The sequence below is a fragment of the Neofelis nebulosa genome, chromosome 2, assembly GCF_028018385.1.
Source record: "Neofelis nebulosa isolate mNeoNeb1 chromosome 2, mNeoNeb1.pri, whole genome shotgun sequence".
In the NCBI taxonomy this organism is placed as follows: domain Eukaryota; kingdom Metazoa; phylum Chordata; class Mammalia; order Carnivora; family Felidae; genus Neofelis; species Neofelis nebulosa.
Window position 1 is genome coordinate 198,126,358 of NC_080783.1, and position 13,069 is coordinate 198,139,426.

A 13,069-nucleotide genomic window follows, 5' to 3' on the forward strand; every position below is an offset into this window, starting at 1 on the left:
AACTTCATTCATTCACTCATTCATTCATTCATTCATTCACTCACTCACTGGAAATGTCTGAGTGCTTCCTATAGAGAGGCAGATGAAGGGAGAGATACAGGATGATCATTAACCATTATGGAAGACTTAATAAGGGCCAGACATCTATCCTACAAAATATAGGAGATACAACAGAACAAGTCAGATATGATCCCCACCTTCACTATATTTATACACTGACGTTAGTACAGTCTGTGAAGTTGGCAATGAAGGACAGATAAAGTGCTATGACAGGAGTACTAACAGAGATGGAGTGGTATGCACAGGCAACTAAAAAGTTATGTGGCCCACTGAAAAGAATAAGAAAAAAAAATTATACTTCTTAAAATTATTAGAAAATTCTAAATAACACATAATGTTCTCCTTATATACTATTCTAACACTGTGTTTCTATCTTCCATAATTTTAAGGTAAGGGTTCTCAAACTTCAGTATGCATCAGAATGGCTTCAGAGGGCTTATTAAACTAGATTGCTGGGCCCCAACCCCAGTCTAGGATTTGTGTTAGGAATGTGCATTTCTAGCAAGTTACCAGGTGATGCTGGTATTACTGACCTAGGGACCACACTTTGAAAGTCACTGGTTTAAAATATAAAGACTACTACTTCAGGGCACCTGGCTGGCTCGGTCAGTGGAGTGTGGGGCTCTTGATCTCCGGGTTCTAAGTTCAAATTCCACATTGGGTGTGGAGATTACTCAAGGAAAAAAAAAGATATACTACCTCAAACACATTATTCAAACCCATACCTTTAACAGTTTTGAAAAATACTGTTTAGACTAAGTCCAGCTGTGAAGTATATAGATGAAGAAAAGTCACTTTGACAGACTTCGTAAGAATTCAGAATTTCAAACTAAAGTATTCCGTTTATTAAAAAGCCTAATTTCAGGGGCGCCTGGGTGGCGCAGTCGGTTAAGCGTCCGACTTCAGCCAGGTCACGATCTCGCGGTCCGTGAGTTCGAGCCCCGCGTCAGGCTCTGGGCTGATGGCTCGGAGCCTGGAGCCTGTTTCCGATTCTGTGTCTCCCTCTCTCTCTGCCCCTCCCCCGGTCATGCTCTGTCTCTCTCTGTCCCAAAAATAAATAAAAAGCGTTGGAAAAAAAAAAAATTTTAAAAATAAAATAAAATAAAAAAAAAAAAAAAAAAAAAAAAAAGCCTAATTTCAGATGTTATAGTATGGGGTGAGCTAACCTGCTTATGCCCAAGAACACATACTCTCTTGCTTTCTGACAATTAAAACTGCGAATCATATTGTGAATCTTTTTTTTTTTTTTTAAAGTAGGCTCCATGCTCAACATGGAGCCCAACATGGGACTTGAACTCACGACCCTGAGGATCAAGACCTGAGCTGAGATCAAGAGTTGGACGCTTAACTGACTGAGATACACAGGCACCCCCATACTGTAAATATTAAGTAAACCTTTACTCCTATGGGAAGAACTATAGACAACAGTGCTCTTCACACTCCTATGTTCCATTGCTTGGAAGAGAAAACAAATTTGACCTTACAATTAACAGGCTAAATGCTTCATTCAACACCCTATTTGTTTGTTGTTTTGCTGCTGATATATCCTGACCTCTATTCCCTCCTCCCACTTTCTGCTAATATTAGCTTTTTCTAGCCACTAGTTTTGAGCCTACCATCTTTGAATACTTCTCTTCTTGAATTTCCAAAACTGAAAAACTGGGTACTCAATCCTGAAAAGTCCTAGGAACAAAGACGCCATATTTGTGATCTGAAAACATCACTGAGGAGCTTCTAAAAACGTGGAACAAATTACACGCCTCATTTTATCTATGTCCTAATTGCTACCCTCTAGTAAGGCCCTTCTGCTGTATTTTATACTACTTTCCAGAAACTTTACTTGGCCAGTGCAAGAAGATAAGACTCAAAGCCTGTTGATCTGTTGTATTCCTATAGGAAGCAAGGTTGCAAAAATTGAAACCAGTAGAAAGATTTGTTCTTATGCAATGTAATGCACCCTGAGAATTTCTAACAGGATCTTTCTGTTTTATTTTGTACTAGCCATATCTTAATTAGAATCTCTTTGTCCGATTTATCTCATAGTTTTTAAAAGAATATTAAGGGGGCGCCTGGGTGGCTCAGTCGGTTAAGCGTCTGACTTCAGCTCAGGTCACGATCTCGCGGTCCGTGAGTTCGAGCCCCGCGTCGGGCTCTGGGCTGATGGCTCAGAGCCTGGAGCCTGCTTCCGATTCTGTGTCTCCCTCTCTCTCTGCCCCTCCCCCGTTCATGCTCTGTCTCTCTCTGTCTCAAAACTAAATAAACGTTAAAAAAATTAAAAAAAAAAAAGAATATTAAGGCATTTTTAGAGAATTCTAAGAATTCTTTATAAGAGAATATAAGTTATTTACATAAAACTGAGAACTGAAAAGATAAAAGAGTCAGGGAAGTTTAGCCTTGAAAGAAAAACACAAAGAGGCAACTTTATGTCTTTAAGAGGGGCCATCTTCCATGTTTAGAAGGGGAAGGACTGAATATTAGTTCAGTGTCTACTATGTATCAAATACTGTACAAATACTATCTCATTTATCCTACAAAATAACTCAGTGATGTAGCTGGTACTATCCCCATTTTACAAATGAGGAAACAAACTCAGAGAAGAGTCTCTAAGTCACAAAGCTATTAAAGTATCAGAATATAGTTCAAAACCCAGGCTTTGTCTAACTTCAAACCTCATGCTTTTATTACTGCCTCTCAATGAGGAATTTCTGGAGGGAGCGGGGCACTTTTTTTCCGCAAGGAAGAGTTGATTGTGTAAAATGTTGGGAAGTACAGTTCTACCCTCAGAGACGGTCATGAGGTTAAAGGCAATGAAAGGACTCTGTGGGGGCTTCAGATGTACAGTAGCCTGATCTTGCTTTTCTTTTCCAATTCTGTATTTCTCTCCTTGGCTTCACTTCTCTTGGAGAGCTGGGAGTAGGCCGTATTGGGAAGGAAAAAAAAGTCAAGAAGCTTCCTAAAAATGGTTTAACCCTCAGGCATAAGTATTTTCTAGACAACCTTTCTGAAACTAACTCCTTTAAGTTATCTTCACTTGTGCCTCTGGAGACCTTGGATGTCCCCAGAGCCAAAGAGAGAAAAGTGAAAATGTAAACAACACAGAGAGGTGACCCACTTGTTTTTTAGCCAGGTGCTTACAATAATCACATTCCACCGAGTGCCTCTACACGTCAGAAATTCTGTATTGTTTCATTGTCTTTCAGCCAGGACTATCCCTATTTAGCAGGTGAAAAGAACCTGGGCTCAGAAAAGTTATGTAACTTGTCCAAGATCACAAAACTAGTTAGGGACAGAGCAGGTACTTAAATCCAGGTTACTCCCTTCCAACACTTGAAGCAAATTCAAAATCTTGTGGCATTTCTCTTACTCTAACTTAACCATTCCTTTTTTGGTAGATCTTACCACAATCAGATTGTAAACTCTAAAGGATGAGAACTGTTTCTTAAACGTATGCCTCAGAGGAAAGAACAAGAGTTTTAAAGCCAGACAGAACTGGGTTTGATTCCCAGTTCTGCTACACGCTTGGAATGTGACCTTGAGCAAGTCATTAAACCTCTCTTTTGAGGGCACCTGGGTGGCTCAGTCAGTTCAGCGTCTGACTTCGGCTCAGGTCATGATCTCACAGTCTGTGAGTTCGAGCCCTGCATTGGGCTCTGTCCTAACAGCCTGCAGCCTGCTTCAGATTATGTGTCTCCCTCTCTCTCTGGCCCTTCCCCTCTCGCACTCTGTCTCTATCTCTCTCAAAAATAAATAAATGTTAAAAATTTTTTTTAAAAGCCAACCTCTCTCTTAGTCTTCCCTGCTTACTTTTAAAAAGGAGGAAAAGAAAAAAAGAAAAAAGATTTAATAAATGCAAAAATGTTAATACTAGAGAAGTTTGGGGAAATTATACACAAACTTTATCATCTGGATTGGCTTAAGTAAAAACAGATTACCATGTACATTTCATTAACTGAACATTTGATAAAGGCTGCATAAGCAACGACAATGGTCAACATTTTCTAAGGCATCCAATGATAGTGTTTCTAAGAGGGCAAGATTCATAGAATATCTGCTCCAAAAGGTCAGGGGTCATGCCCTGCTCTCAATTTCTGCTCTTCTAACCACACTACTCCTTCTCTTGTTAATGATTTCCAGACCACTTCCATCACTAAACTGTGTACCTGCCATTTTTAGTAAATTACTTAATACACAATAGGCATCTATAAATATTTACTGAAAGAAACATATGTTAACACCCTCAACTTTCCTTAGAGATTCATGACTTTATTATTCCCAACTTTGTAATTCTCTGCCCTATACCTTTTTTGGTGGTACCACCTTTTGGAATCCCAATTCCAGTATATGCTTACTACCTTTGTATTAAAAAAAAAAAAAAAAAAAAAATCTGTTCTTTTTATTTATCAAATTACTTACTATATTAAGCAAGAGCACAGACCAATAGGTTCTTAATCTTTTTTGGGGTCATGGGCCCCTTTGAGAATCTGATGAAAGCTACAGATTATCTCCCTAGGAAAAGATAACACAGTATTTCACATACAGTACAGACTGAGGGTGGGTACTGGTTCAGAAAAATCCCCCAAAGCCTGAGTTAAGAGCCCTCTAAGGGGCTCAATTCTCACACTCCAAGATAGTGGCAAACCCTATTATGGTGTATTGACCATGGTCTCCTGAATCTCTTTCTTAGGATACATTTTAGAATTTCTAAATTCTTTTTTAAAAAAGCTTTTTGAGATAATTATAGATTTATAAGCAGTTGTGAGAAATAAAAGATCTCATATACCCTTCACCCAGTTTTCTCCATAATACTCTGCGTATATACAAGATAGCATCATAATTAGAAGATTAACATTAATACAATCTACTGACTTTGTTCAGGCCATCAGTTTTACACCTACTTTTGTGTGTTTAGTTCTATGAATTTTAATCAGTCACGTGAACACCACCACAGTCAAGATGCATAGCATGTCTATCACAGGGATTCCTCATGCCACCCTTTTGTAGCCAACTGTCTCTCACCACTGGCAACCACTTGTCTGTTCTCCATCTCTATTGTTTTGTATTTTCAAGAATGTTTAATTAATGGAATTATGTTTCCTTTAGAGATTAGCTCTTTTTACTCAGCCTAATTCTCTTGAGAGCCACTCAAGTTGTTAACATTTATCTCTTTTTACTGCTGAGTAGTATTCCATGGTAGGAATGCACCAGTTTATTCACCTATTGGAGGCATATGGTTTTCAGTTTTTGGCTATTATGAATAGAGCTGCTATGAACATTCAGGCACAGGTCTGTGTGAAACTAAGTTTTAATTTTTCTGGGATAAATGCCCAAGAAACTGCAACTGCTTAGTATGGTAAACATATGCTTAGTTTTGCAGAAAGTTGCTTTATCAGAAAAAAATGTATGCTAACAATATTTTGCTTAATCTTGCTAGTATTATGTTCTGTAAAAATAGTATTGTACTGTATGTATCTAGCCTTATGGGACTTACTTTTCTAACATTAGATTTCCAACATTTCTCCATGTTGTTGCTTGTAGCTGTAAGTTTTCATTTTCACTGCCTTGTAATGATCTCATTTTGAAAATCTCACAGTATTCAATCAATGGTGAAACAAGTCGCACCATTTTGTGAACAAGGTGCACCACTTTATGAATGAGGCATTCATGTGCAAAAGTTTCTATGGGCATATTCCTAGGAATGGTGTTACTGAATTTTAAGAAATTTAAAAGTTCATGGGGCGCCTGGGTGGCGCAGTCGGTTAAGCGTCCGACTTCAGCCAGGTCACGATCTCGCGGTCTGTGAGTTCGAGCCCCGCGTCAGGCTCTGGGCTGATGGCTCGGAGCCTGGAGCCTGTTTCCGATTCTGTGTCTCCCTCTCTCTCTGCCCCTCCCCCGTTCATGCTCTGTCTCTCTCTGTCCCAAAAATAAATAAAAAATCAGGTATTTTTAAAAAAAAAAAAAAAAAAAAAAAAAAAAAAAGAAATTTAAAAGTTCAACTTTCAGATGAAATGCTAAACTGTTATCCAGAGTGTCTGTATCAATTCACACTTCCACCAACAATGTTTAAGAGTTCCTTTAATTAGGGGCGCCTGCATGGCTCAGTCGGTTGAGCATCCGACTTCGGCTCAGGTCACAGCTCGTGAGTTCGAGCTCTGTGCTGACAGCTCAGAGCCTGGACCCTGCTTCTGCGTCTCCCTCTCTCTCTGCCCCTAACCCACTCGCATTCTTTCTCTGTCTCTCTCAAAAATAAATAAACATTAAAAAAAAAAAAAAAAGAGTTCCTTTTAATTCTCATCCTCTCAAGCCCTAAGTCTTGTTTGACCTAGTTAAAAATCAACATGTCCACTTAAAAGTCCTATCATAACACTAGTTCCCCCCATTCCCACAAGCTTCCCAGGACATAAGGCATATTTGTCTTTTCATTCAGATCTTCCTTTATCACCTTCAGTAAAATTTTAAGTTGACAATAAGTGATCACAATATTCTTCTTCTGTAATATTGAGAAAAAAAATTCTTCTTGCCTTACAGAATGGCCAGGAGACAGAATTAATGAGTAGCATATCTCATGGCACATATTACATGCTCTAAATGTTATTTAATGTTATTGTTTACGATTATTCACATACATTTCGAGTGTTTTCTTGCTAATTTCAAGGCAATTGATATTCTTTTAAATTTTTTTTAATTTTTAATTTTTTGGTACTATTCTAAAAATGAGATTTTGTCAATTCTTTTCTAATTGGGTCCTGCTCATGTATCAGAAACCTACTGATTTGTACATCTCTATATTGTAATCAGCCACATCACTGACCACTTTCCTAAGTAAACAACAATGTTGTTGCAAATAGTTGTAACCTCTGCCTTTTTATCCTACTATTGACACTTATAACCATATTCGGTCTAGAATTCCTTTGCAATTCCACTTTCTGATTTTAATAGGTTTTGCTAGCCTTGTAGAATGAAATGGATATATTTCTATGACATATTGTGAATGAAATAAAGGAATTAAGTATTTCGAAGTTTCAACAGACTTTGTCTTTAAATGTCCACTGGGTGCTTTTGAAAGATGGATTTCTAAGTATACTTTCAAGGTCTTCTGGGGACTGTTAATCTCTTCAAAATGTTTACTTACTTCTGAGTCATTTACACTAACTTATATTTTCCTAATTGTACAAAGTAGAATAAAAAACACTGAGACACACAAAAGCATTTTGTTTATTATATAAATATGTAACACAAAATAAATTATTTTTGTTTTAGAAAACAAGCATGGGTAAACTGATTCCTTGCATGTCTGCTAATGCATTTAATTGTCATCACAGCTTGAATATCAACTTGGCTAACACAGAAGTCTATATTCAAAATGTAAATTCCTCAGAACTACGTTGATATTTTTCCATTAGGCAATGAAGATGAATACTCATTCATCAAATATTTAGTAAAAGGCCATTCTGTGCGGCAGTCTTCAAGGAACAAGAGATACAGCAGTGAACAAAGCAGACAAAAGATCCCTGCCCTGGTAGAGCTAACATTCTAGCTGTGATAGAGGTGTGGTTAAATACGTAACTACAATAAATGGTGCATCAGATGCTGGTGAGTGCAAAATAAAGTAAAGCTGGGAAAGGGACAAGAAGAGGTATGTGACTGCTGAAGGAAGAGTGGGGTGGATCTTGAGGCACCTCCTCGGAAATGAGCAGAGGTGCCTGGAGGAGTGTTAATCCCAAGAGCGAGGCTCTGCTCTCTGGGTTTCCTTCTTTTTCTTCTGGCCTTATTATCTTTACTGTCATGTTAGCTACCACTCCAATGCGTTCAAATACATTACAGTATTTTGTACAAGTAGTACAAAATATTTTCAAAGTACAATTTTTTGCAGGTACTATATACAGTAAGGGGTGGGGTGGGTGGGGATGGTTAGGTGTGTGGATCCAGATTCAGATTGACTTCAAATCCTACTTATGCTGCTTACAAATCTTGTTGCTGTAGGCAAATTAATCTCTGTGTGCCTTCATTTCCTCATTGGTAAAAGTGAGGATAAGAGTAACTTCCTCATAGTATTGTCACAAAGACTAAATATTTGATATAAAAAGTGCTCAGACCAGTGCCTAGCACAATGTTAAGTATTATTTTTCTTACATGTATCCTTATCAGACTTTAAATACTACTATTCTGTCTTCTCAGAGTCTCACTTCCTCATAGTTGGTGGACTTCACACTCCCTTTCCCAGATCATTCAAAAATGATCCAGGTCCAACATATATCAAGACTTACCCATGCTAAGAAGCATCCATATACCCTTCTAAGACTGTTCTTTCAATGAGCCGGCATTACCTCAACCCCAATTCTCCAATTAAAATTTCAAATTGATTTTAAAACAGAAAGAAAGAAAGAAAGAAAGAAAGAAAGAAAGAAAGAAAGAAAGAAAGAAAGACACCAAAATGTCCAAGTGAAAAATAAGATTGAAGAGCACTCTCTTGTAACAGAATTTAAGCAGTGAGAGAAGAGTGAAAACTGTAACTGTTTCTAAAAATATTTTTATTTTTAAGGAATCTCTACACCCAATTTACAATCCCAAGATCCAGATTCCCATGCTCTACCGACTGAGCCAGCCAGGCACCCCTGTAAGTAACTTTTAATGATCAACAGTTTTTGATGATCAACCTAAGAAACCATCTTTTACTTAAAAGACAAACATTGTACTAGACATTTGGTGTGGTTAAGCAAAAAATATCTTGCTTTCATACCATATTCAGTACCCTGGATTTACAACTAGAAGAAAACTGTGGTGACAAGTCATTACCTGATTACAGACCAAAGGGAACGGTGCTAGTGCTTTTACAGGTCATTTAATTCTCTCAACTCACCATCCCACTTTACAGATAAAGTTACCGAGGTTCAGAAAGCTTCCCAAGAATAGGTAACTAGTTAAGGGTCAGAATTTCAAACCCAAGCCAACACCTAAAAGTTCGTTATTCTGTTGCATTTAATATGGACTGCTTAAAGACTAGAGAAAATAAAAATTAGACTACCAGTCAACCTTTCAGAATTTAGCCTGACATTCTGAAATCTGCCCATGTGCTTGCTTTCCGATTCAAACACCTGGTGTTTGTTATATGCAAGACAGCATGAAAAATATAAAGATAAAAAAAGGCATTCCTGGCCTTCAGAAAGATTGCCAGAAGCACACAATGAGCAGTAATGTTTCAAACAATCTGTGTTACAAAAACAGCAAAGCATCAAGTTGAAAATGTAAGCAGTTCATCTAAATGTTATTCCTGACCACAGCCAGCTTTGTTCATGGAGTTAAAAAATAAGGACCCCTCACCAATGTAGGGTGCTAGAGAACAAAGGGGAGGGAAATGATCTTTTCATAACTATCTGTTCATTCTATCAGCCTTGCCAAAGAGTCCACCTACTCATTTAGTGTTGAAGACTGCAACTTTCTACTTGATTAATAAAATTCAGGTATCATAAGAAATACTTATTAAAACAACGTTGTAACTAGAAGTGAGGGCGAAACGGACGGCTTTCGGGAGAAACCAGAGGGACCAGGTGATTGGCCAGGGCAGGAAAGGAGCGTGGGTCTACAGACAGCGAACAAAGACTATTATTTCTAATCTATTTCACTACTGAAGCAAAAAATTAAAAATAAAACAAAAGACCCGAGTCTTTCAGGTACAAGCATCCTGCCATTTCTCTCAATTTTGTCCCTCTTGTTGGAAAAAGTCCTGCACACGACCCTTTACCTCCTCCTATCCCATTTCACTAGAGTTATTTTTTCCCCCTTCTGGTGGACACCACGTTGTAAAATAAAGGGGTCCGACCTTCCGGCTCTGTAGCCATCACCACTTTACCGGCCCAAGTGGTAAATCTGATTCGGAAAACCTCAAGCTCCGATTCCCACAGGTTGCTTCTGCCTCCGAGCAACTTAAGCTCCTGTTACCGCTAAGTCCCACCCGGCCCCAGCGACCGCGGCGCGCTGGACAGGGCACTCCGGCCTCACCCCATTTCACCTCGGCCCTCCCTCCCACGGTCCCTCCCCGCTCGGGCCGGCTTCGCCTCCTACACCCTCAGTAGAGGCGTCTACCTCCACCCGCAATGAAAAAACCTTTCCCTTTAGGGTAGGGGGAGGTAAAGGTTCATTTCTGGAAGAATCTGAACACTCGGAGGGCAGGGCAGCTGCAAGAAGTGGGAGGGGGAAGGGTCGGCAAAGGGGCGGGGAGCGCAGCGCTATCCATCAAGATCTTTGCGCTAAGAGATCGCCAAGTCCCCTTCGGGCCTCCACTGCAGCTTAGAAATTCTCCCTCACACCGTGGGCCGGGACAGGTGCGGAATCCAGGATCCCCATCATCCCCCCAGGATGAGGATAAGAGAAGAGGAGTTCACGACTGCCTTGGCCCCGAGGGGGCGGGAAGCGGGAGGAACAAAGCCACTGCCACCCATGCCCCCGAGTGGCCAGGCGACCCAGAGGGACCCGGCTTACCTGCCGTCAGTAGCTGCATGGCGTGAGTGAAGGACGGGTCGAGCGAATCCTTCTCGGCCATGAGTTCGGGCAGGTACTTGTTCTCCGGCTCCATCTTGACGGAGGCAGTGGCTGAGGGGGGCAGCAGCGGGGTCGGCGCTGGACCGCCCACTGTCGCGTCGGGACCGGTGGCCGAGGGCGGCAGCAGCGGTGGTGGCTGCGTGGCGGGCGAGGCCCGGGCGCCCCCCCGGGATCCCCCTCCGCCTCCCCGGGATCGGTGAGGCAGCGGTGGCTGCCGAGACGGCGCCTGACGCACTGAGGGGTGGGCACCGGAGGGGTCCATGGAGCCGCTGCGGCCTGAGGACCGGCTCATGCGCGCGGCGGGGTCGTCCCGGCGCTGCATTGGGGCGGATGTACGATCGAGGGATCGAGGAAGCAACGCGGCAGCGGCAGAGGCCCAAGCGGCGGTTGGCGGGGGTGGGAGAGCGGGAGCGACAGCGACCGAAGCCGACCCGAGCGACCCAGCGAAAGAGAGCACCGGAAATGAGGCGGCGCGCGTGCGCAGTCAGCCACCGGCACCGCCCTTGGGTCTCTCCGCGGAGAACAAAGTCTCCAGTCGGGCCACGGCGCCTGCGCACCGCCGCGGAGCCCGAAGAACTCGCCTCCCCGCTCCCCTTTTCCCTCAGAGCCCGCCAGGCCAGAGCCTTGTGCGCGTGCGCAAGTGGCCGCGGGCTTCGTTCGTTTTCTTTTCCACGTGACTCGGCGCTAGCGGGACACGTGTCTCCTCCCCCTCTGGCCGAGTGCGCGGAGGGGCGGGGGCTGTGGAATGTCTTTGTCTGCGCGCGGGCCCGCGGAGTGTGGGGCGGGAGACCTGTTACTCGCGGGGCCACGCCCCCGCCAACGGCTGAGCTGGGGGCGGGGGGGGTTGTGCTCCGTGGCGGTGGAGTGGGGGGAAAAGTGGGGCGGAGAGGGGGGCTCACTGAAATGTAAGGAGACCCGAGCGGGGGGGTCGCGGGAGGGAAAGGAGAGGGAATGGAGGCGGTCTGGGCAGGAAGAGAGGGGAGAGACTGCCGGAACGGGGACGGGGGAGGGGCGGGGGGAGAGACAGGGCACGGGGGAAACTAGGGGTGAAGAAGGGACGATTCAGGGAGAGTCCTGACTCAGAGATGAGGGGCTTGCAGGAAGGACGGGTCAGTGGGAAGACTGGAGAACTTGAACTAGATTGGAAAACTGAAATCTAGCAAGGAAAAGGGCGCCCGACCGAAACAGGGAACCCCAGAAGTCGTGTCCCGTTTTCCAGTATAGTAGGCTCTAAAATGTTAGCCATTGTTGGTCTGAGAAGTCGCCTTAAAAGACGAAGCATTTTAACTCTTTACATATAGGGCTGCTTTCTGCTGAGTTCAGTGTTTCTTCTGCAAAAAAGTGAGCAAGAGGCCAGGTCCTTAATCCGTGATGGTTGTATCACCTAGGATGGCTCCTTCTATTGATATGAGTGCTAATGCCCTTGCTTCTGTTGGACCCTTCACAGTGGATCTTTCCAGCTTTGCTCAGAAAGACCCTTGCCACTGTTCTCGAGTCCAAGGTGTGTGTGTATATAATATATATATATATATGTATATATATATAATATATAATATATATATAATATATATATGGTGCACCGTCTCCCACAGCAGTCTTCTCATCTTTGGATGCTATATGCAAATGAGCATAGGTCTCTAACATGAACTGGTTCAAAACCTGGTGCTTTCTCTAACCTTTCTTTCCCTCCACAGATTTTTGCTTCCCCCATTCAAAGGACTCTCCTCCCTTTTCCTTTTGGATCAGTTCCCCTAGTAAGACTGTGCTTTTCAAAACCATTTCTGAACATTGTCTTCTGTGTTGCTCAAAACTGTTGATTTTTGGATCTGAAACTTAGAAGCCTTCAAGTAGGGAGCATTTAAGGCCTGACTACTTTCTTGGGGGTGGGGAAAAGAAATTATCCACAGAAATGAGAACAAACACAAATATCTCCATAAACCATCACGTATGTATTCTGTATTTCCCTCTACCGCCAGTATTTAAATTTTAATAAACTTTATACAATTTTAATTGTAATAAAGAATGTAATGTGACCAGTGCCAAAAGATACGTGACTATTAGGTGAGATTGGACTTCAAGGCAGGAGATAGATTTCGGCCAGGAGAGAATGAGTTCCAGGCAAAGGGAAGTATGAACAAATGGAACATTCAAGATGAAAATGTCAGAGATGTGTTTAAGGAAGAGGAGTAAACCAGTTGCAGACTGAAGAAATAGGTTGAGAGAGCAAATGCATGGAGGAGGGGAGAGGGGGCAAGATGGATTTATAGCTCTCTTGCAAGTCATTTCTGCTGCTGTCCTTGAAAATCCTGCTTGGATGGGGGTGGTGTTACAAATGGCTGAAGTGTCCTTGCTTTGTAATGAGATGCCCAGATGGAGGTACCTTGAGCTGAGGCTAATGAAACTTTGATAAAGAAGTGTCTGAGAAGGAGCTGGGTAGTGGTATCTGTGGGTTTCTAAGACGAGAATCACCAGT

At 42.4% G+C, this 13,069-nt stretch overlaps 1 protein-coding gene across 4 annotated transcripts in view; it reads right to left on the reverse strand.

Moving 5' to 3' along the window:
* The window catches only part of KHDRBS1 (KH RNA binding domain containing, signal transduction associated 1), a 37,823-nt gene extending 26,771 nt beyond the window's left edge, over window positions 1-11,052 (reverse strand). For all 4 annotated transcript variants that reach the window (XM_058718255.1, XM_058718256.1, XM_058718253.1 and 1 more), the window contains exon 1: window positions 10,537-11,052. In XM_058718255.1, coding sequence (XP_058574238.1) covers window positions 10,537-10,918 — 382 coding nt within the window. In that variant the 5' untranslated portion in view covers window positions 10,919-11,052. The remainder of the gene's footprint in view (window positions 1-10,536) is intronic.
* Between the last annotated feature and the right edge of the window lie 2,017 nt (window positions 11,053-13,069).